The following is a 22,155-nucleotide window of genomic DNA, read 5'->3' as shown; positions in this document are numbered from 1 at the left end:
GGGGGGCAGGGGGTCGTCGTGGATTCGGCCTCAACCTCTGAGGAAGAGCTGATCGAAGTCTTAAGCCACGACGTTGGCGTGGAAGAAGACCAGCCCGTCGGGAGGGACCCCGACGTGGGAGACGACGATAACGTCGAGGGTGCAGACGGGGCCCATGACCGCCAGTCGGAATCCCCTCAACCAGTGCCGCAAGACAACTCGGCAGCCATTTTGTTGGCTATACAGCCCTTATGCTCGGAGATAAGGACGAGACTGCCGTTACCACCAACGGAGGAACCGCTCCTGACGGGGGACCCTGAGCCAGGCCCTTCTGGGAGCCCTCCCCCTAAGAGGAGAAGGATTCATCCTCCACCTCCTTTTCAGCCATCGCGCCCTGTTCAGCCCTCCTCCCCGTCCACGTCTCGTGGGGATGATACAGGGACTGACACGGCCGCGATGGGTTCGGACGACGAGGTTTACAACGAGGATCTGCCGTCGTCACCTCCCACCCGGGCTTCCCTGCCCGACGAGATTGGATCGTTTCACTCCATGATCGCCAGGGCATCCGAGCTTTTCCAGCTTTGCCCGGAAGAAAAGAAGAAGGAACGTTTCCTTTATCAACGGTGCGAGGCCAAGAGGAAGACGGTCCTCTCCGTACCTCTACTGGATGATATTTGGGTTGAGGGCCTCGCCCTCCTCAAGAACCCATCCACGACGCCGGCTAGAAGGGATCGGTACGAGAAGAAGTACCGGGTCCCGGACTCGGCCCCCTTGTGCCTTCGGGCACAGCCGACCCCGGACTCGGTCGTCTCCGCAGCGGCCAGGAAGAAAGCGGGGGGGGCGCGGCCTCTACGTCGACCTCCCCGCAGGACGGCGAGGGAAAGAAATTAGATACGATGGGACGCAGGGTCATCTCGTCTGCAGCGACGACGATTAAGGCGGCCAACGCCTTGGCTATCGTAGCCCGCTACGACAGGGAGTTGTGGTACAAACTGGCCCCCCTGCTGGACTTCCTACCGGACGACAAGAGGGCGGATGCCCTAGAGATCTTGCAGGAAGGAGAGGTGGTGTCGGACCACGCCATTACGATTGCGACGGACATCGCTGACACTGGATTTCGCCAGTTGGGCAACGGCGTGTGCCTTAGGCGGCGTGGATGGCTCAAGGCTACTGACTTCCATCAGGACGTGCAGACCAGGGTCTTGGACATGCCGTTCGATGGAAACAACCTGTTTGGGAAAACAGTGGACGATTCCCTTCAAGCCATCAAGGCAGACACGGAGACGGCCCGGGCTCTTGGGGTTCTCCAGCAACGGCGGCCGCCCTTCCGGAGTGGCGGAGGCAAACAGGGTGCCTCCAAAGGTTCCGGCGGCGGATTTTCCACCTACCGTCAAGCGGCCCGTTCGTCGTCGCAGGAAGCTTACAGGGGACGAGGCAAGTCAGGCGGACTCCGCCGTCGTCGCCAAGGAGGTCAAGGCGGCAAAGCCTCGTCGAAGCAGGACTGAACCGGCCGTGGGGTCGGGCCCCCACCGAAGCACCCCGGTGGGAGGCCGGCTGGCGAGCTTCGTCAGCATGTGGGAGTCCATCTCCACCGACTGTTGGGTGCTGGACGCCCTAGCCCAGGGTCATGCGCTCGAGTTTCTAAAGAGGTCCCCGCGCGTACCCCCTGTGGCCAGGAAAGAACATCACGTCCCTCAGCTTCTCCTGGAGGTAAAGGCGATGCTCAGGAAGGGCGCCATCGAGCTCGTCCCAAAGAGGCTTCGGGGCTCCGGAGTTTACTCAAGATACTTCCTCATGAAGAAGAAGACGGGAGGATGGCGTCCCATCCTGGACCTACGACGACTGAACAAATTCATCAAGGCACAGAAGTTCCGGATGGTCACCCTCCAACACGTCCTGGGTCAGCTGGAGGAGGGCGATTTCCTGTCGTCGTTGGATTTGGAGGATGCCTACTTCCATATTCCCATCCTAAAGGGACACCGAAAGTTTGTCAGGTTCGTGGTCCAAGGGCGTCACTATCAGTTCCGAGCCCTTCCCTTCGGACTGAGGTCGGCACCCAGGGTGTTCACCAAGTGCCTTGCACCGGTGGCGGCGCAGCTGCGCCGAGAGGGGATCCACGTCTACCCCTACCTGGACGACTGGCTCATCCGAGCGAAGACGAAGAAGCTCGCCGTGGAGCACACAGCAAGGACCTTCCAAATTCTCACGGACCTGGGATTCTCCATAAACTACGCCAAGTCCCACCTGGCGCCCGCGCAAGACGCACTGTTTCTGGGAGCGAAGCTCGACACAGTGTCGCTTCTGGCCTATCCGTCGGAGGAAAGGACGAGGGCCATTCTGGGCAAGGTGCAGCGGATGCTGGTTGCGGACGCGGCCAGAGTGAGGTCCATCAAGTCCCTCCTCGGAATGATGTCTTCTTGCATTTACCTCATCCCCCTGTGCAGGCTCCGGATGCGCCCGTTGCAGGAGTTCCTGGACGCGCGCTGGATCCAGACTACGGGCAGCTTCGAGGAGAGGATCACACTCGACGAGAGTTTCTGACGAGCGATCCGTTGGTGGGGCACCCGCGCGCATCTGACGGCGGGCATGGACTTCCAGACCCCCGGCCACCAGGAGACAGTGACCACGGATGCCTCCCTGGAAGGGTGGGGAGCGCACACCGAAAATCTGCATGCGAGAGGCCTTTGGCTCCCGACGGAGAAGTCCCTCCATATCAACGTCCTGGAGCTCCGTGCAGTGTTTTGGGCCCTCAGGTCCTTCCTTCCGTCCCTCAAGGGCAAGGTGGTGAGGATCTTCACCGACAACACCACCACCATGTTCTACATCAGGAAACAGGGCGGAACCAGGTCCCCAGCCCTGTCCAGGGAGGCGCAGGATCTGTGGCATTGGGCCGTCGCCCAAGGGATGTTTCTGGTGCCGTTTCATCTGGCAGGGATAAAAAACACCATCGCCGACTCACTCGGCAGGGAGCTGCGCTCGTGCCACGAGTGGGAACTACGACAGGATCTAGTGGACCGCCTCTTCCGACGGTGGGGCACACCCCAGATCGATCTGTTCGCGACGGCGACGAACTCCAAGTGCCGGAGGTTCGCCAGCAGGTTTCCCCAGCCGAGGAGCATGGGCGATGCTTTCTCGTTCCCCTGGGAGGGCCTGTTTCTATACGCGTTCCCTCCATTGCCATTGCTGATCCGGCTCATCAACCAGCTCAAGAGGTCACGGTGCAGGATGATCCTCGTCGCACCTGCGTGGCCGAGGCAGATATGGTTCCCGAACCTTCTGGACTTGTCAGCGTCCCTGTCAATCAAGCTGCCAGGGGACGTGGATCTTCTCTCCAGGGAAGGAGGCGCCATCCTCCATCACGACCCGAAGTCGCTGAACTTGCAGGCCTGGCTCCTGCAGCGTTAGAGTTTGGAGGATACGACATACCGGCCGACTGCAGAGAGGTTCTTGCAAAGGCCAGGGCCTCCTCAACTCTTAAATGCTACGGACACAAATGGAAGAGGTTCTCTGTCTGGTGCCACGCACAGAAGATTAACCCTCTACGGATTACGGCTCCCCAAGTAATGGCGTACCTACTGACGCTGGCCAAAGCTGGACTGGCGCACACGTCCATCAAGATTCATCTTGCTGCGATCTCCCGATACACCAGAACCACGGGGCGGACGTCCTTGTGGTCTCATCGTCTGGTGAAAGAGTTCATGAAGGGACTGTTCAGATCGTTCCTGCCGGTGAAGGCTCCGGCCCCGGCGTGGGAGCTCAACGTGGTGCTGACCAAGCTCATGGGACCTCCGTTCGAGCCTCTGCACTCGGCTCAGTTGAAGTTTCTGTCGTGGAAAACAGCGTTTCTTGTGGCCATCACCTCCGCATGACGGGTGGGAGAGATCCAGGCCCTTTCCTGCAAGGCCCCATACTTGACTTTTCACGACACGAGGGTAGTGCTCAGGACGCACCCCTCCTTCATGCCCAAGGTGCCGTCGGACTTCCACCTCAACAAACCCTTGGTGTTGCCTGTTTTCTTCCCGTCGCCTTCGTCGCCGGCTGAAAGGACTTTGCACTCGCTGGATGTGGCTAGAGCGCTGAAGTTCTACGTGGACCGCACAAAGTGTTTTCGGAAGACGTCACAACTCTTTGTGAACTTTGAACCTGTCAATCAGGGGAAGGCTCTCTCGAAGGCTTCCATTTCCAGATGGCTCTCCGGCTATATCATGTACTGTCATCGGTTGGCAAACCGACCGCTGCCTGGCCGTCCGAGAGCCCATTCCACCAGAGCGATCGCAGCTACCACGGCGTTCCTATCTGGTGTGCCCTTGCTGGACATCTGCAGGGCTGCTACGTGGAGGTCGACGCACACCTTCACAAAATTCTACTGCGTCGATCGGGATTCCAGGGAGGAGTCCAGGGTCGGCCAAGCAGTGCTGCGCAACCTGTTCGCCTAAGGTGAGCCTGGTGAGGAGGTAAGATTTGCTTAATGTTGAGTTTGATGTAATGCTTAATGTTGAGCCTTTGCCACCTCCCGTGGTTGTGCATGTGTGTACTGCTATGTATTCTTTATTCATGAGCATGTGAATCCATGCCAGACCCCATGCTGGAGAAGGAACAAGTTACTTACCTGTAACTGTTGTTCTCCAGCATGGGTCTGGCATGGATTCACATGCGAACCCTCCCGCCTACCCCTCTGCGGCTCCTCACTTGGTCATACTGCCACTTCACGTGCTACCAAATCTGAAGATGGCTGCCAGAGGCGGGGCTTAGGTAGAGGGCAGTCATTGGCTGTGGTCAGTATGACGCAGAGATCAGTGATTGGTTACTACTACGAAAGACAGATCAGAAACGAAACTGATACTGGGTTTTTTCCTTACCGAGGATTCCCAGCCTGACGACAGGGAATATTCATGAGCACATGAATCCATGCCAGACCCATGCTGGAGAACAACAGTTACAGGTAAGTAACTTATTCCTTCTTTTATTGCTGACATCACTACACATTGTTTAGCTTTAGTTGTGATGGCAAGTATAGGTTTTGGACCAAGACTAGACTAAGTTGAACTTTCTGACTGTCTTTCCTTAGTTTCTTTAGGTAGGGAAATCCCACCTTGGTATAGGGCAAGTTAGGCCTTCAACCATGCTGACATTTGAGTTAATAAATAATTTCTGTTTGAACTTTGAACCTGTTGTCTGTGTCTTGCTTCATGATGCCTTTACAAATGGTGACAGGATTGGGATGCGGCTCAACCGATACAAGTTGGGGGACCCTAAAATTTGAAAAGTGCCAGAGCATCAGACCCTGCAGTAGCCACAAAAGGGCTCTGTTGGGTTTGATACATGTAGCAGTAGGGATGAGACGATTCCCCCAGGTGAAAGAAGACTGATACCCACTGATTAGATCTTAATTCCACCCCCTCATACATACATCAGACTAGCACCCACATCAGGGCTGGCATGTAGGTTTGGAATTGCTGTAATGGGGACTCCAAAAAACTGTTCATTGTCTTAACTGACGTATTGATGTATTAATGTTTTATTTTTGATTTATGGATATTTTATTCGAATAACCTTTGATGATGATGTATTAGTTGGAGTTATAGACCCATACTTTAGAGGTGTTGTTAAGGTGTTGCAAATTCACGAGAAGGGCCCATTCCAAATTAATCAAGGAGACAAAATTGCTCAAGGGGTGCTTGAGAAAGCAATGACCCCTAGAGTTAAGGAATGATCTGGCAAGGAGGGAACAGTTGGAGGAACTCAAGGATTTGGAGAGGCTGATGAAACACTTGATTGCCCTCCCAACCCTGAACCCAGAAAAGCTTAAGTGGAAGAACCTGGGACACTTCCAGACTTGGCCTTAGGCCAAAGTAAAAACCCCTTATTAGCTGAATCATTTTTACAAGTCCTATCTGAGCCATAGGGTCGTGAGAAAGGAGGACCCCGTTTCTTTGTTGAAACATGTACTTCTATATAGAGGAAACGCCACTTCAGAGGGCTTAGTAAAAGCACAGTTGGTTGTTCCTAAAAGTCACAGACAGGTAGTCCTGGAAATAGCCCATTCACATCTGACGGGGGGTGGGGGGAGGGCATCTGCGACAGTCCAAAACATAGGACGAAATAACAAATAAATTCTACTGGCCCGGAATCCATGCTGACAAAGAACGTTATCCAGGCTTGTGAAATCTAACATAAGACTAGCACTCATCTACCAGTTCCCTTAAATCCATCATCAATAATTGAGATTCCATTTTACAGGATTGGTATGGACCTTGTGGGACCCCTAGACATTTCTAAACTGGGAAATAAATACTTTGAATGGATTGTGTCGTCCCACGTATTCCTCATCTTAAGATAAATATCTCTCCAGCTTTGCTGCTTCGGAATTCTTTTTCGACAGAGGGCGCTATATGCAGTGTTGTCGAGTCAATGTCCCCCGAGAGCCTCCGTTAGACGGACAACGTCGTCATCAGTATAAGTAGCGCATGCAGCGCTCGTTGTCTACAGTTCCGTTTTTCCAAGCTAGGGCTTCAAGTGGATTACCGGCGCGCTTATTTGAAAGATTTACTTTGAAAATGTCTTCTTCGACTCCATCGACGCCAATGTCGGGTTTCAAAAAGTGGCAGGACTGCGGGTCAAAAATGTCGATTACCGACCCCCACCGCATGTCTGTGGTGTCTGGGCTCCGGACACCGTACCGCCAACTGTGGATCCTGTCAGGCGTTGACCGAGAAGGCTCTCAGGGAGTGTAGTGTTAAACTGGTGGTGGTGAGTTTAGCGTTGAAGTCCTCTTCGAAGAGGGACAAAAAGACTGATGAATCAAGGGATTCTTCCAGACGCAAAAAATCAAAAAGGTCCCGATCGAGGAGTCGTTTGTGCCACTCTTCTTCTTCCTCTAAGAAAGCCGAGACGCCAAGGGTCACATTAGACCTCCAGCGATTCCTCATCGGAGGTAATTAGGTGCCCTACGAAATACAATTCCCTAGCTAAGTGTAACGCATTTCGTAGTGAAATGATGCGAATATTCGGGAATGCTGCCTCGACCCCTCGAATGAAAAGCAAAAGAGCCATGCCCCAGTCGCTCTGCATAAGGACGACAAGGGGATGTCGAAGACTAAATCTTCGAAGCCAAGATTAAAGCGGGTGTCACATCGAGATAGTTCTCGATCTAAAGAAAAATCGTCGAGAGCTTAGACGAGTCGAGAACAGAGTCCAACTGTGGTTCTGTCGAAGAAACACAAGGCGTCAAACTTAGACGTCTTCGCCGACCCCATCAGCGGCAGAGCCGTCGACACCGAAATCGAGGTCGACACCAACTAAAACTGCAGCAATTTCAAAGCCGTCTTGCCGTTGACAGTACAAGACAAGGTTTACACGCCTTTACCTAAAAAAGAGGATTTTAAGTCTCTGTCAGGTATATATGAGGAAGACCAACCCTCTGATGACGATGCACCACCTTTTTGTGTAATAGTCAGTAATTGCAAACACATACAATGCCTCTGCTGCCTACACCCGGACCATAAGTAGGTGGAATGCGAGATTTGCCTCAGATTCTCCAAGAAGACGATGAGGGACAGGCACAGTAGACTGGTGGCGTGGCTTAACGCTAAGGCCTTTGCCCCCAGAAGGGTCATGCCTCATCCAGGACAGGCCAGTCCAAGGAGCGGTCTTTTAAGTCCTTTGAGGGCGCCTCATCCGTGGGGGCCCAAGACAAGGCCAAGAACTGCAACTCTTGAGTCCACCAGGGTCGCTATGGAAGCGGGTCAAACGTGGATAGGGCGCGATCGACATCATCCTCCGCCTCCATTGCCAGCTGGCAATCGAGCACCTCCTCAAAAAGGAAATCTACCCCGGGTAAACTGTGGGAGAAGTCTGAGAAGCCGTGGACGGAGGAGAAGAAGGCCGAACTGCCCAAGCAGGCACAATCGGCACAGGCTAAGACTTCGTCGAAGATAGTTGGTGGCAGCTGCTCTCACGGTGGCTAAGGGAGCTGACCCTGTGAAGGTAGCCCCCGCAGCACATTGGGTATCCTTGCCCCCTAGGCGCGACACTGCTGCAATGACTTTGACAAAGTCTGCTGGCATTCCAGAAGGGGGGAAACCGGCTCAGGCCCAGGTTCAAGCCCCACAGGTGGGAGAAAAAGGGTGGGCGAGGAGGCACTGAAACAGCCCTGCTAAGCTGTGGCTCAAGCATTGGAGGTCTCGTCCTCAGAAGACTAGGACCAGGAGTTCTTGCACACAGTCCATGAGGACATGGAAGATGAGGGCGGAGGCGACGGTGCAGGGCCTAGTTTTCTGAGTCCGCCAGCTAAACCGAGGGATTTTTGTCTGGACATTCTGTCGACCCTTCACACCTTGGTGTTGGAGATCCAGAAGAGGATGCCACCGGGCCCAGTTCCAGTGGTCCCCCAGTCCCCCGTTCAGCATTCAACAAAAAAGAGCAAGCGTTGTCTGGCGCCCCCATTTCAGCCTCCTCATCCGCGTCTGGGCCCTTCTCCCCCAGCAGACACAGGCACAGATACGGCCATGACTACGGTAGACGACGAGGATATTGTTGCGGCAGGCAGCGAGTCTCCGCATTTGGATGCGCCACCTAGGGCGTCGCCACCGGACGAGGTGGGGCTGTTCCGCTCGATGATCGCCTTAGCCTCCAAGCTTTTTTAGCTTCTCTGAAGAAACAAGGCAGGAGGGTTTCTTATACCAGAGGCGCGAGGCCAGGAGGAAGACCATCATGACGGTGCCCCTTCTGGACGATGTGTGGGAAGAGGGCCTAGCCCTCATGAAGAAACCTTGCACGGCTCCAGCCAAACAGGATAGGTTGGAGAAGAAGTATTGGGTGCCGGACTCCGCACCCAAGTGCCTGAGGTCGCACCATCGACAGCCGCGAAAAACGGTCAGCTAACCCGTCCTCGTCATCTTCGGTCCCTCCAGACAGCGAGGGGAAGAAGTTGGATGCCATGGGAAGGAAGGTGATTCACACCGTAGCGTCCACTATCAAGGCAGCCAAAGCACTCGTAATCCTAGCCAGGTAAGACCGGGAGCTGTGGTACAAGCTGGGCCCTATTTTGGAGTTCCTCCCAGACAATAAGAGGATTGAGGCGATTGCTCTTTTCCGGGAGGGGGGGAAGTTACATCTCATCATGCCATTGCAGTAGCGTTGGACGTCGCCGCCATGGGGTTCCAGCCGATGGAGAACGGTGTCTGCCTTCGTCAACAAGACTGGATGAAGGCTACGAATTTCTGGCAGAAAGTCCAGGTGCAGGTGTTGGACATGCCCTTTGACAGCGAGAACTTTTTTTTTAAACATTTATTTTATTAAGAGAGCAGGTTAGCATTCAGACCGTCCACAAAAGATAGAATTTGACATGGTATTGAGGCATTTACGGTATTGGCATATATATACAGAGTAACAAGAAAAACACAACAAACATCACACATCATGGTGAAGAGAGAGGCGTAGCATCCTCGTCCGGTATCTGGGAACACAAGTAAATACGTAACGGCGACCAAATGTCTTTGGGCCGACACTGTGTCGGGACCGATTAAACAAAAAGTTTGTTGTTTACCAAACGTAAGTCTTTTAAGAAATTGGCTCTGGATGGCGCAGTTGTAGACTTCCAAGATTTAAGGATACAGCGCTTGGCGACAACACATGAAATATTAAATAAGCACCTTGTAGTTTCTTTCACCTTACCAATGTCACCAAGCAAGTACTTCAAAGGGGACATAGTTGCCGGAATCGACGTTATGTCTTCGAGGAGTTCTGCCACCTCCCGCCAGAATTCCATAATCAAAGGGCATGACCAGTACATGTGGTAAGGACCAGCGTTTGGTGCATTGCACTTGGGGCAGGCTCCCGTGCAACTCTCAACAAATTTGGCTAGTCTGGCGGGGACAGCGAGAACTTGTTTAAGAACGTTGCCAAGTCCCTCCAGGCCATCAAGGCGGACACAGAGACGGCCCATTCCTTGTGCACTCTCCAACAGCAGCGCTCTAATTTTCACTACTCCAGAGCAAAGTCGAGCAGGTCTTCCAAGGGTTTCTCCTCTTCGTACCATCAGCCTTCCAGATCCACGGCCCAGGAAGCCTACAGAGGCCGTTCCCAGGTCTACGGTAGCGGAGAACATCGCCTGAACCTACCGGGACGTTTGGCCCCCACAAATGCACACTAGTGGGCGGCTGGCTGACTAGGTTTGTCGGTGAGTGTAAGATCACCACCGACAGATGGGTGCTGGACGGTCTCGCCCACGGATACACCCTGGAGTTTCAACGCTGGTGTCCGGGGATCACTCCGGTGTCCCGTCGGGAGCAGCACATCCCTCCGCTCCTGCAAGATGTACGGGCCATGCTGCAGAAAGGGGCGATAGAGCTGGTTCCCCAACGACTCTGGCGCTCCAGATTCTATTCCAGATACTTTCTTGTCAGAAAAAAGACAGGGGAATGGAGGCCCATCCTAGACGTATGACGTCTCAACAAGTACTTAAAGTCCCAAAAGTTCAGGATAGTCATGTTGCAGAACATGCTCAGCCAACTGGAGCAAGGAGACTTCTTGACGTCGCTGGTCCTGGAGGACACCTCTTTCCACGTCCCTATTCACAAGACACATTGAAAGTTTGTTTCGTGGTGCAGGGCCAGCACTACCAGTTCAAGGCCCTACCTTTTATATTGAAGTTGGCACCCAGAGTGTTCACAAAATGCCTGGCACCGGTGGCGGCCTGTCTACATCCGTGGGATATACACGTATACCCAGATCTCGATGACTGGCTCATCCAGGCCTTCTCGCAGGAGTGGACCGTCGAACACATGGAGGCGACCGTCCTGCTACTGACGGATCTGAATTCTCCATCAAATATCCGAAGTCCTGCTTGACACCATCGCAGAACACTCTGTTCCTCTGAGCCAGACTCAATACAGTGTCCTGTCTGGCGTCGCGCTAGGGGGAGAGGGTAGCGGCCATTCAAGGGAAGGTGCAGTGACTGTTGTCAATGAAGACTGCCACGGTGTGAACCATTAAGTCGTTGCCCGGCATTATGTCGTCATGCATTTACCTCATCCGGCTCTGCAGCTTACAGATGCAACCTCTTCAGGAGTTCCTGGACGCTCGCTGAATACAGGTGTCCGGAAGCTTCGCGGACAAGGTCACGCTGGATGACGAGTTCCGCTGGGTGATAATGTGGTGGGGCGTCCGCTCCAACATCGCCAGGGGCACGGGGGTCTCAAAACCCTCCATACCAGGAGATGGTCACCACGGACGCTTCTCAGGATGGCCGGGGAGCCCACACCAGACGCCTGCATGCCAGAGGCTTGTGGCTGCCAGAGGAGAAGGATCAACATACTGGAGCTACGGGCAGTGTTCTGTGCCCTCCAGTCATTCCTTCCATCTCTGAAGGGCAGGGTGGTGAGGATCTTCACAGACAACACAACCACGTTATACATCAGGAAAGAGGAGGGCACTCGATCCCCAGTGCTCTCCAATGAAGCGCTGGACTTTTGGCGCTGGGCCGTCGGACAAGAGATGTTCCTCTTCACCCAGCGGAAGCCAAGAACACCATTGTAGACTCCCTGAGCAGGGCGTTGCGCTCCTGCCACAAGTGGGCACTTCGGCAGGACCAGGTGGATTGCATCTTCGTCAAGTGAGGCAGGCCCCAGTTCGATCTGTTTTTGTGACTGAGGCGAACTCCAAATGCCAGATGTTTGCCAGCAGATTCCACCAACCGAGAAGAAGAGTGGACGCGTTCTTTGCCGTGGGAAGGCCTGTTCCTGTATGTGTTTCCTCTGTTGCCTCTCCTGCTACGAGTCATCAACACACTCAAGTGCCAATGCAGGGTGATGCTCATCGCCCGACGTGGCCGAGGCAGATTTGGTATCCGGACCTTCTCAGTCTATCGGCTTCACCCCATGTCAAGCTGCCGGTAGTTCCAGATCTTCTCACCGGAGAATGAGGCGCAGTCCTGCATCACGACCCAGGATTGATATTGATATTTTATTTCTATCGCGCTCGTACACAAGTGTTTCAGAGCGCAAACCCGAGTGCTTAGCTCGTGCAGCCCTATCGTTTGGTGGATACAAGTTGCCTGCAGACTTCACAGAGATCCTCGCCAGAGCATCGTCGACTTTGAAGTGCTTTGGTCACAAGTGGAAGCGTTTCGCTATGTGGTGCCAGTCGCAGAAGATTACCCCGCTGAGGGTCACGGGGCAGCAAATTCTTCCAGACTTGCTCTCCTTGGCCAAGGCCGGCCTGGCACACGCTTCTATCAAGGTGCATCTGACCGTTATCACCAGCTGCACAAGGTCTCAAGGAAGATCTTCGCTGTGGTCTCACCGGCTCATCAAGGAGTTCCTCAAAGGAATTTTTCAATCTTTCCCACCTGTGAAGGCTCCTGCCCCGGCATAGGAACTCAAGGTGGTTCTGATGAGGCTCATGGGGGCAGGGGGGTCTTCGAGCTGTTGCATCAGGGCCCCTCTTAGGTTCCTCTCGTGGAAAACGTCTTTCCTTTTGGCCATCACCTCTGCCAGGAGGGAGTGTGAGATCCAGACCCTATCCTGCAAGCAACCATACCTGACTTTTCACAAAACGAGGGTGGTGCTGCGGACGCACCCTTCTTTCATGCCAAAGGTTCTGTCGGACTTCCACCTCAACAAGCCTTTGGTGTTACCTCTCTTTTTCCCCGAAACCCTCGTCAACGGCTGAAAGGGCCTTGCACCCGCTGGACGTTGCTCGTGCCTTGAAGTTCTATGTGACACGCACAAAGGGTTTACGGAAGACTTCTCAACTGCTTTGGTCCTGTGAACCATGGGAAGTCTTTGCCCAAGGCTTCTATTTCAAGGTGGCTCTCTGGCTGCATCATGCATTGTCATCGGTTGCCGGTTGTCCGAGAGCCCACTCCACCAGAGCGATCGCTGTGATGACGGCGTTCCTGTCTGTTGTGCCCCTGCTGGACATCTGTAGGGCTGCTACGTGGAGGTCCACGCACACCTTTGCGAGGTTCTACTGCGTCGACCTGGATTCCAGGGAGGACTCCAGAGTCGGCCAAGCAGTGCTACGCAACCTGTTGGCTTGAGGTGTCTGTTCTGGAGGTAAGGGTTAATTGCTTCTGTTGAGCCTTGCCACCTCCCGTGATTGTTTAATGTTGTACTACTGTGTGTTAGTTATTCATGAGCATGTGAATCCATGCCAGACCCCATGCTGGAGAAGGAACAAGTTATTACCTGCAACTATTGTACTCTTACATCCCGTCCCCTTTCCTCCATACTGTATGGGCATCCCTTCCAAGGGACGGGAGACAGAACCTTTTTCACCCGAAAAAACCTTCTTCCCCTTTAAATTTAGAGGCGCAGAGGGGTGCGTCCCAGGGAGCATGCGCTGCTCTGACTCTGCCCTCCGGCGCCACAACTCAGAGCCCTTTTCCGCGCCTACGGGAATGGGCCGAATTCACCAGTGCTCCTGGGCCGTGTAATTCCACGCGCGGATACTTCTTCTCTTTGTCTTTGTTTTTTGTCTTTTATCATTCAGGTACTCGGTCCTCAGGCGCCATGCTCCTCCCCGGCGCATGTGGACTTCCACAGAGTTCATCTGGTGTCCATCCTGCAACGGGCTCCTCCCAACTTCAGAACCCCACGCCCTCTGCCTGCGTTGCCTTGGCTCAGGCATCGGTTGTCAAGATTGCACAGCGTGTGGATCGGTGTCATCGAAAGCGCTGAAGAACAGACTAGCGAGGTGGAGGTATCTCTTCCAGAAGTCTCCTCCCGAGGACCTCAAGAACTTTGTGAAACACTGAGCCAGGTCCAAGGAAGGGCCATTATTTTCCATCGCACCCTGCAAAGGAGACTCCTTTCCAAGGACTCTCCTGCGTGGGAGGGACCGTTCAGGTCCTTCTACCAGCACGTGCACCGAGGCTGCTGCAGCTACCGGCCTTAGTGCCGAGGGATCCTCGGATCCTCCCGGTGGCAGTGTTGAGGGACCAGAAGGTTCTTGTACCGGATTGTCATCCGAGGGGCTCCGTCCTTGTACCGGCAATATGGCCGAGGGGCTACGCCCTAGTACCGGCATTACGTCCGAGGGGGCGCCTAAACGCAGCTCTACCGACCCCCGAGTCGAAAGTGTCTCGCCTACCAGGCCTAGGCCCGAGGAGCAGGGTAGGCCTTGTGATCCACATACAAGAGTCCTGGAGGAGGCTGGGCCCATCGAGACGAGCATCACGTCGCAGGCACGTGGCAGGCAGCTCAAAAAGGTGGCCGCCGCGCCCATCCGAGGCACCCGTCTAACGCCATTCCAGGAGTCCCGCGAAGAACATGTGTCAAGGTGGGACTGGCCTAAACCAGGTACGTGACCTACAGCCTATCCTTTTTATGCGCAGGGCAGCTTTCCACTGCGTCCATATGGGCAGGGTATGCAGTGGCTCCAGCAGCCCGCGGCTAACCCTTCAGTACCTCCTAACACCGCTCGGGCCAGTGAAGAGGGGTTCTTCGAGAGGTTCCTCAGGCTTATGAAGTCAACTCGGATGGGGGTTATCCTCAAGGACGCCATCAGGAAAGTGCTCCCCACTATGCTAGCGGCACCACAAGCGCCTCTGCCGGCACCCCCAGCTCAGGTGCAGCCGCTGCTCCCGCCTCCCCAGCGGACTCCTCAGGCGGTTCCGTACCACCCTCTGCCGCCTCCTGAGCCTCTGGCTGCGGTACTTGTGCCCCAGCCTCTGGCTCCAGCTACTCTTCCACCTCCACAGGATCCTCCTGATCCGCTAGACACATGACAAGGAGGATCCGGACACGCCATCCTCAGCCAGGTCCTTCCATGAATGTCTTGCTAGGCTGGCGGAATACCTGGACCTACCCCAGCCCGAGGTTGAGCAGCCGGCTGAGGGGGTTCTGGCTGAAGTCCTCACTCGACGCCCCTCTGCCAAAACGGGGATTCCTCTGCAGACCGAGGAGGAGAAGATCTTGGAGGCGTATGGAAAGAAACTCTATTCCAACGTGTCCCTGCATCTTCGTCAGGCCAACGGAGATGCCATGCTGGCTCCTGCTAACCAAAGGTTATGGCGAGAAATTGCGGACTTCCTCCCAGAACTCCCTACGCAGAGCCAATCATGTTTTAGACGGGGCTGGCAGAGGCCAAGCTGGTGGTGCAGGACCTCATGGAATCCACCGTGGCCCATATTGACAACTCTGGCCGTGCCATCTGTATCGCCATGGACATGAGAAGGGCAGCCTGGCTACGGGCCATGAAATTTAACCCGGATGCCCAGGAACGCATATTAGATCTACCGTTCGAGGGGAGGGGGGGGCTCATCCACTCCACCACGAAGAAAAACCGCTCAGAAACGGCCAAGTCTATATCCATCTTGACAAAGACCACGCCCAAGTCGTACACCCAGTCACAGTAGCGCTGCAACAGCGGGCGTACATATGGAGGGTCCCGCGGTTTCCAGGAATGGCGATCCAGGCAGCCGGACTGCTCGCCTTCCCAGAACAGGCGCAAGCAACAAAAAGGGGTTGTGGTAAGGGTTTTTTCCAGTTGCTCTCCTTCGCGACTGCCTCCGAGGGAAAAAGAAGGCATGACGTGCCCCTTTGGGCCCACGTGTCTCCAGTGGGGGGCAGGCTGGCTCTCCATGCACATTTCTGGCGCCAGAATTTCACGGACCCCTGGATCCTCTCAGTAGTATCCACGGGGTACCGCCTACCAATCCCAGCCTCTCCTCCCCTCCACTCCCTCAGGTTGGGACAGCAACTCTTCTGGCGGAGATCCGGTCGCTCGTAACGAGCCACGCATGAAGGAAGACCCAGCCTCCCTGCGAGGCTTGGGCTTTTACTCCAGGATTTTCGCCATTCAGAAGAGGAACCAGGCAGGCCTGAGAGTTGTGCTGGGCCTTTCCACCCTCAACCTCTCCTTACCCCTACACACATTCAAGATGGTTACGCCAGCTTTTATAGCGGAGGCATTGTGCAAAGGAGATTGGATGTGCTCCCTGGATCTGAACGACCTACACGTCCCGATTTGGCAGCACCATCGTTCTTTCCTACGGTTCAGGATCATGGAGTACCATTTTCAATACAAGGTCCTTCCTTTTGGCCTCAATTCGGCCTCCGTGGTCTTTACCAGGCTCATGAATACGGTTGCTGCCCGCCTCAGAGCGCAGGGACTCCACATCTACCCATACCTCGACGAATGGCTCGTCAGGGCTACATCTCCGGAAGCGGTTCACCACTCTTCCCATGCCCTTATGATCACACTGCACTATCTGGGCTTCTCGCTCAATCTCAAGAAGTCGCAGCTGCAGCCCACGCAGACTCTGACATTCTTGGGCCTCATCTGGGATACGTGCTCCGAGAAGGTATTTCCGTCGGAGGACAAGATCTCGGCCATCAAGAGGGCCACCACCCACTTCGTCAGCAGAGAAGTGACCTCGGCATGGTGGTACCAGCATCTCCTGGTCTCTTGGCGGCGGTCCTATTAGCCATTCAACACACGACATTGAGGACGAGGAGGATTCAGCTGTGCTTCGCGGCCTCATGGAACCAGGAGCGGGGCTCCCGATCCGAGATGATCATCGTTCCTCCGTCTCTCCACCCGGACCTAGCATGATGGTCCAAGGACTGCAACCTGCGGACGAGCAAGCCCTTTCGGGCACCCACCCCTCAGGCCACCATCACCACAGACTCCTCGCTCGAGGTGCTGGGGAGCCACCCTGGACGATCTCTCGGTCTACGGCACCTGGACTCGACGGGAGCAGGAATACCACATCAATTGGTTAGAGCTGAACGCCATCTGGCTAGCGCTCAGAGCATCCCTACGACTTCTCAGGGGCAAGGTTGTCCTCATCCAGACAGAGAACTCGACCAGCATGTACTACGTCAACAAGCAGGGAGGCACGAGATCCCCTCGTCTGTGCAGAGTGGCAATCAGCATGTGGGAGTGGGCCCTGGAAAACGAAGTCTACCTCACGGCAGTCCACCTCCCGGGGGAATTCAACCTGGAGGCGGACAGGCTCAGCGGGTTGAGAGCGGACAATTAGGAGTGGCAGCTAAACGACCTTGCTATTCAGGAGATCTTCAACAGGTGGGGTCATCCCCAGGTGGATCTCTTTGCCACCTGGCACAACAAGAAGTGCCCTCAGTTCGCCTCCTGGCCAGGACAGGGTCCCGGCTACCTGGGCGATGCATTTCCACTTCAATGTAATGGCATGATGGCTTATGCCTTCCCGCCCACTCCGCTGATTCACTGTGATTTGCAGGATCAAGGAGCCTCGCCAACTCAACATCATTCTAATAGCTCCATGGTGGCCGGCCAAGCCATGGTTTTCGGAGCTGCTCAGCCTCAGAGATCCCTCCGATTCACCTCCCGACGGGCCCAGCACATCTTCTGGCGCAGCAGGGGAGCAGGGTCATCCACCCCGCGCCTCAGAAACTAGCCCTCACAGCGTGGTGCCTGAGCAGGTAACGCTGCAGCACCTCAGCCTCTCCCAGGCTAATCTGGAAATCGTACAGGGTGCTAGGAGAAAGGCTACCAGGGCCCCGTATAAAAGTAAATGGACCAGGTTCTGCCACTGGGCAGATTCCAAGGAAATCGACCCCCTGGCATGTACTTTGGACGACGTGCTCTCCTTCTCGGCGCACCTCGCCCACTCGGGGGGGTCCAGGTGGACACCTGCCGTGCATACCTCGCAGCCATCAGGGCTTACCGGAACTCTGAGGAGGGGATCTTCCCATCCTTCAATCCTATCGTCATGAAACATTTGACGGGGCTCGCAAGGCTCTAGCCGTCCATCAAGAGGCCGCACCCCATGTGGGACCTTAACATAATCTTGGCTGCCCTGGCGCACAAACCATGTGAGCCAATGGCGTCCGCAGACATCAGCCTTGTCACCATCAAGATGGCCTTACTGGACGGCCTCCCCTCAGCTCGTAGAGTCAGCGAGATCCAGGCCCTGGTCGCCTTAGAGCCATATACTACCTTTCACAGGGACAAAGTAGTCCTGCGGTCACACCCAGCATTTCTGCCCAAGGTGCGGTCTGCCTTCCACTTGAACGAGGAAATAGTCCTTCCTACGTTTTTTGCTGATCCTAAGGACGAAGCACAGAGAGCGCTGCACTACCTGGATGTTTACTTGGACAGGACCAAGGGGTTCCGCAAATCGGAGGCCCCATTTGTCACCTTTGGACGCTCTAGACAAGGCTATCAGGCATCCATATCCCACCGGATGGTCTCGGCCATCAAAGAAGCATACGAGGGCAAGCACAAGCTCTTCGGGCCAACATGCATGCCCACGCAGTCATGGCCAAGGCAACGGCCATCGCATTCCAGCACCATGTCCCTTTGCAAGTCATAAACAGGGAGGCCACTTGGGCCATTCCCTGGGCTTTCTGCAAGAATTACTTTTTGGATGCCGGCTCTAGATCTGACGTGGCTTTCGGACAGGTGGTTCTCAGGAACCTATTTGCTTAAGGGGGGTATCCTCTCCACCCTGGGGCTACATTCAGTTGTAATCGCACATGCAGTATGGAGGAAAGGGGACGGGACGTAAGAGTAATTATAAGTTACACACCATAGTGACTAACGTACTCTTAGTCCTTCGTCCCCTTTCCTCCATACATCCCACCAACCTGAGGAGGTGCTGGGTCATGTCTGGCCCTAATGAATACACTAGTTTTGAATTATGGGTCACGTGTAGGCAAGATTGTGTTCTGTGTTATCCCGTCCTGTATTTATTGGGATTTTAGCAAATATAAAAGCGAGTATTATCACTTTTCCAACCACTAGGGACTCGGTCGATCCATTCTTTGAGGTTTTAACTTCTAATTAGTCGGCACCTGCCATTCAGAGGCTTATTGGTCCTCAGTTAATCTAAGAGAATTATGTCTTGTTCCTTGAGAATCCTCATCTCATGTTCTCTTCTGGACTGTTCAAGTCCTCCCTTAATTCTTCCATATCCTTGAGGAGGGGAGAGGGGAGAGGGCGGGGGGGCAGGGTGGGTACGCAGCCACTGCCTGCAGCCTGCACAAATCTGTGCTTCAGTGGATTCATCAGTTTGAGTTTTCCTAAAGCTTTGAGGCCTCTATTCCTTTCAATGTGTTAGGACTTCCATTTCAACAAAGATGGTGGCCTTTTATTGTTGCGTTTCTACGTTAGTAGATTATATACGTATATTGTTCGGTTTGCGTTTCACTTGTACATTGTTTGTGTTATATTGTTCGTGTCTTTATGGTGCAAGCAATATTCTTCGTGTCTAAATGAACGTTTGACGTAATGCGTTTCTTCATGGTGAGTGAGTATTTGCTTTGTGTCTATTGAATGTGCGTATGTCCGTCTTAACAGCAGCTTTGCCTACTCTTGCCATCTTTAGTTGCATCAGGTCCATCTCGTCCTGTTTTGATATGGGATAAGGCCGGTACGGTCGCCTTAGTGCATAGCATTTCTCTCCTTTACGATATTGGGGCAATTGCCATTAATGACATGTTCATCTGTCTCAAGACATTGGCTAGACCCAAGTTTCAATTACCCTGATAATCATCTGGGGTGCCTCTCAAAACCATCCACTTGTGTGTTGGTTCCAAATAGTCTTCTTAACAATGACCTTTGAGTATTGGCTACTACTTAAACATCTTCATAATATCTTCTTTCATCTCCTTTTAATAGGTATTGACATGATCAGCAAAATGCTGAAAATGCAGATGTTGGAAGATGAAGATGATTTGGCCTATGCAGAGACTGAAAGGAAGCAAAGGACAGACTCCACCTCAGACGGTCGTCCAGTTTGGATGAGAACTTTGCACTCTACTGCCTGCAACTGGCTCCAAGTTATTCCTCAGTCCCTGAACCATCTGAAACGGACAGTAGACAACATTAAGGTAAACAATTTAGAACTCTTTATCTCAACCACTGATGGATGACTGTGGAAGTTTTCAGTTCTACTTGCCTGTTTATCTGTGATGAACCTGATGCAGATTACAAGCTTCCAAGGTGAGGCTCATGTCTCGCTTGTCTGATTTTGTTGTAGATTAAGAGTATTTGATGCGATTGCTGCGTCTCCCACCTGCTCCATCTTGGTAGTTTGCTATGTAATGCATTCTAAGCACGTGCATTTATATATCCAGTGCTGGAGAAGAAAAGTTACTTATCTGTAACTCTAGTTCTCAAGCGTTGGTACAGTTAAAATAGAGTAGCAAAACACACCCTCTGGGTGGGTTTTGGGACGCTAACCTATTCCAGTGAACAGGAAAGATACTGAAGTCTATCCAAACCCAATCAAGGTAGCAGAGCGGCAAGGCTTGGGCTCAGGAGGGGTATGACAGTGGTCTAGGGGGTCCTATGAGATACACATCGAGCACTCCAAAAATTCCAGTTTGACAAATATATATACAATGATTGTTGATGCTTGTTAATCTGTTTATAATCACATGCTGTGCATATAGCCGGACATCTAGTGGTAATCGCAGAGTATTGCATCTTTTTTCCAAAGATCAAAAAAGGGCGTCAAACAGGGCGAGTCTCTAACATTATCCCTAACGTGACGTCTAGCGTACCCATAATCCATCACACGTCGAGGTCACACATTTTTTTTTCCATGATAATGGTCGGTAGCTTTCATGCGGAGTTCGTGTTAGCAATATTTATTGCTGTTTTCTTCGCCTCTTCGACACAACCTTTAGACGATTCATTAATGACCATTTCCTGTTTGCCACCCTGCAAACCTCTGAGTGAATACTCGCCGGCTGGTGGTGGCCTTCACCTTCAGGCTTCGCCATTTACAGTAGGGTGAGTGCGGACCCTTATTCTTGACCTTTCTCTTTAGAGAATGCCTTTTCTGCCTTTTCCCTCCTTTCCCTTGTCTAGCTGCTATTTTTCCACTCCATGATGGAGAGAACGCCATTTCATTTTTGCCCTTCCTGTAATTGGATGTTTCCGTGGATGGACACTCATAAAGAGTGTAATAACTGCTTACCTCATGACCACGAGCAGCGTTGCAAGGCCTAAGCCGCTTAAAAGAAATGCACGCAAAGCAGTGTCTAAACACACAACCTGCTGGGCCTCCTTCGGTGCTCATCGAAGAGGCCTTTGGCATGCCCGTCGAAGGTTTTGGAGGATTCTCGAACCACTGCACCTCTGCATGTGACGCGTGGTACCAAGTCTTCAGCTTCCCATGGTGCCTCCCTAAAGTTCTGGTGCCTGTTTCCGACGCATTGAAAAACATATCGAAATGCGATTCTTTAAGCCAAACTCACCCTAAATTAAGGGAAAACCACGCTAAGGCCCTTTCCCACCGGGACTCCCATGATTCTGGTCCCCCGACATCCTCCTCTTTGCCCCCAGGCTATACACAGGTCTCCTCTCCATTATCACAGTCCTTACAGGGGCCCTATTCAAGAAGATTTAGCTTTTTCATTTCCAGAAACCCCAACTACCAGCTCCTGGACTAGAGAAAGGTTTGCGGGTGCATGGACAAAGTCTCTGAATGTATTGGTTTTTCAGAAAAATTTGAGATTCTTCACAAAATATCTAATTTCTTTGAAGAGGGCCCTAGGCCCTACAAGTCTCCTAGGCTTCAGTCATCCATGGTCCACCCTACCTCTCCTGGACTCAAGCTGCCTGATCCGTCAGACGATATTTTTCAAGACGATCAGTATAATCAAGATGCAGACGTGTTCTACGTCCCGAACCACGATGAATGGGGTCTCAGGACCCCGTGTTTCATGATCCAGATGCATGGCTTCCTACAGATGACCTGGGGCCTGGCCCACTACCCCTGCTCATGAGGCAGAGCCTGACAATATTTTCTTGGACGCTACTCTTGTTACCCAGCCCAGGGAGGCTTCCCCTTTTGAGGACCAGCTGCTCTTCAATACCATTCTTAGAAAGGCAGCAGAGCACTTCGAAATTGTTACTCAGGAGGTGGTGCCTGGCTCTGACTTTGTGGAATACATCCTCAAAGAAAAGGTTCCGGTCAGCCAGGCTATTCTTCTTTCTCAACTCCATTAAGAAGCGTATTGCCCCCTATTTTCTTACACCCTCCCTTACTCAGGCAGTACATCTGCTTGTTATTTAGATGTTTCGACCCGCGCACTATGATCCACTTAATATTCGGCAACACTCCATACCGGACTCCCTGGTGGTCACCACAACTAGAAAGCGCGCAGGTGTTCCCCCTTTGTTCAGCTGAGGCACCTCCTGATAAAGACAAGAGGATTACTTATTCGGCCTCCT

At 53.3% G+C, this 22,155-nt stretch overlaps 1 protein-coding gene across 1 annotated transcript in view; it reads left to right on the top strand.

Moving 5' to 3' along the window:
* DYNC1H1 (dynein cytoplasmic 1 heavy chain 1) overlaps positions 1 to 22,155 on the top strand; it is a 2,031,190-nt gene that overhangs the window by 1,796,801 nt on the left and 212,234 nt on the right. Inside the window, exon 73 of the mRNA XM_069637760.1 lies at positions 19,591 to 19,802. Coding sequence (XP_069493861.1) covers positions 19,591 to 19,802 — 212 coding nt within the window. The remainder of the gene's footprint in view (positions 1 to 19,590; positions 19,803 to 22,155) is intronic.

This window comes from Ambystoma mexicanum, chromosome 14, assembly GCF_040938575.1.
Source record: "Ambystoma mexicanum isolate Mex_15411 chromosome 14, UKY_AmexF1_1, whole genome shotgun sequence".
NCBI classification, from domain to species: Eukaryota; Metazoa; Chordata; class Amphibia; order Caudata; family Ambystomatidae; genus Ambystoma; species Ambystoma mexicanum.
This window is presented reverse-complemented; position numbering and strand designations above follow the sequence as displayed.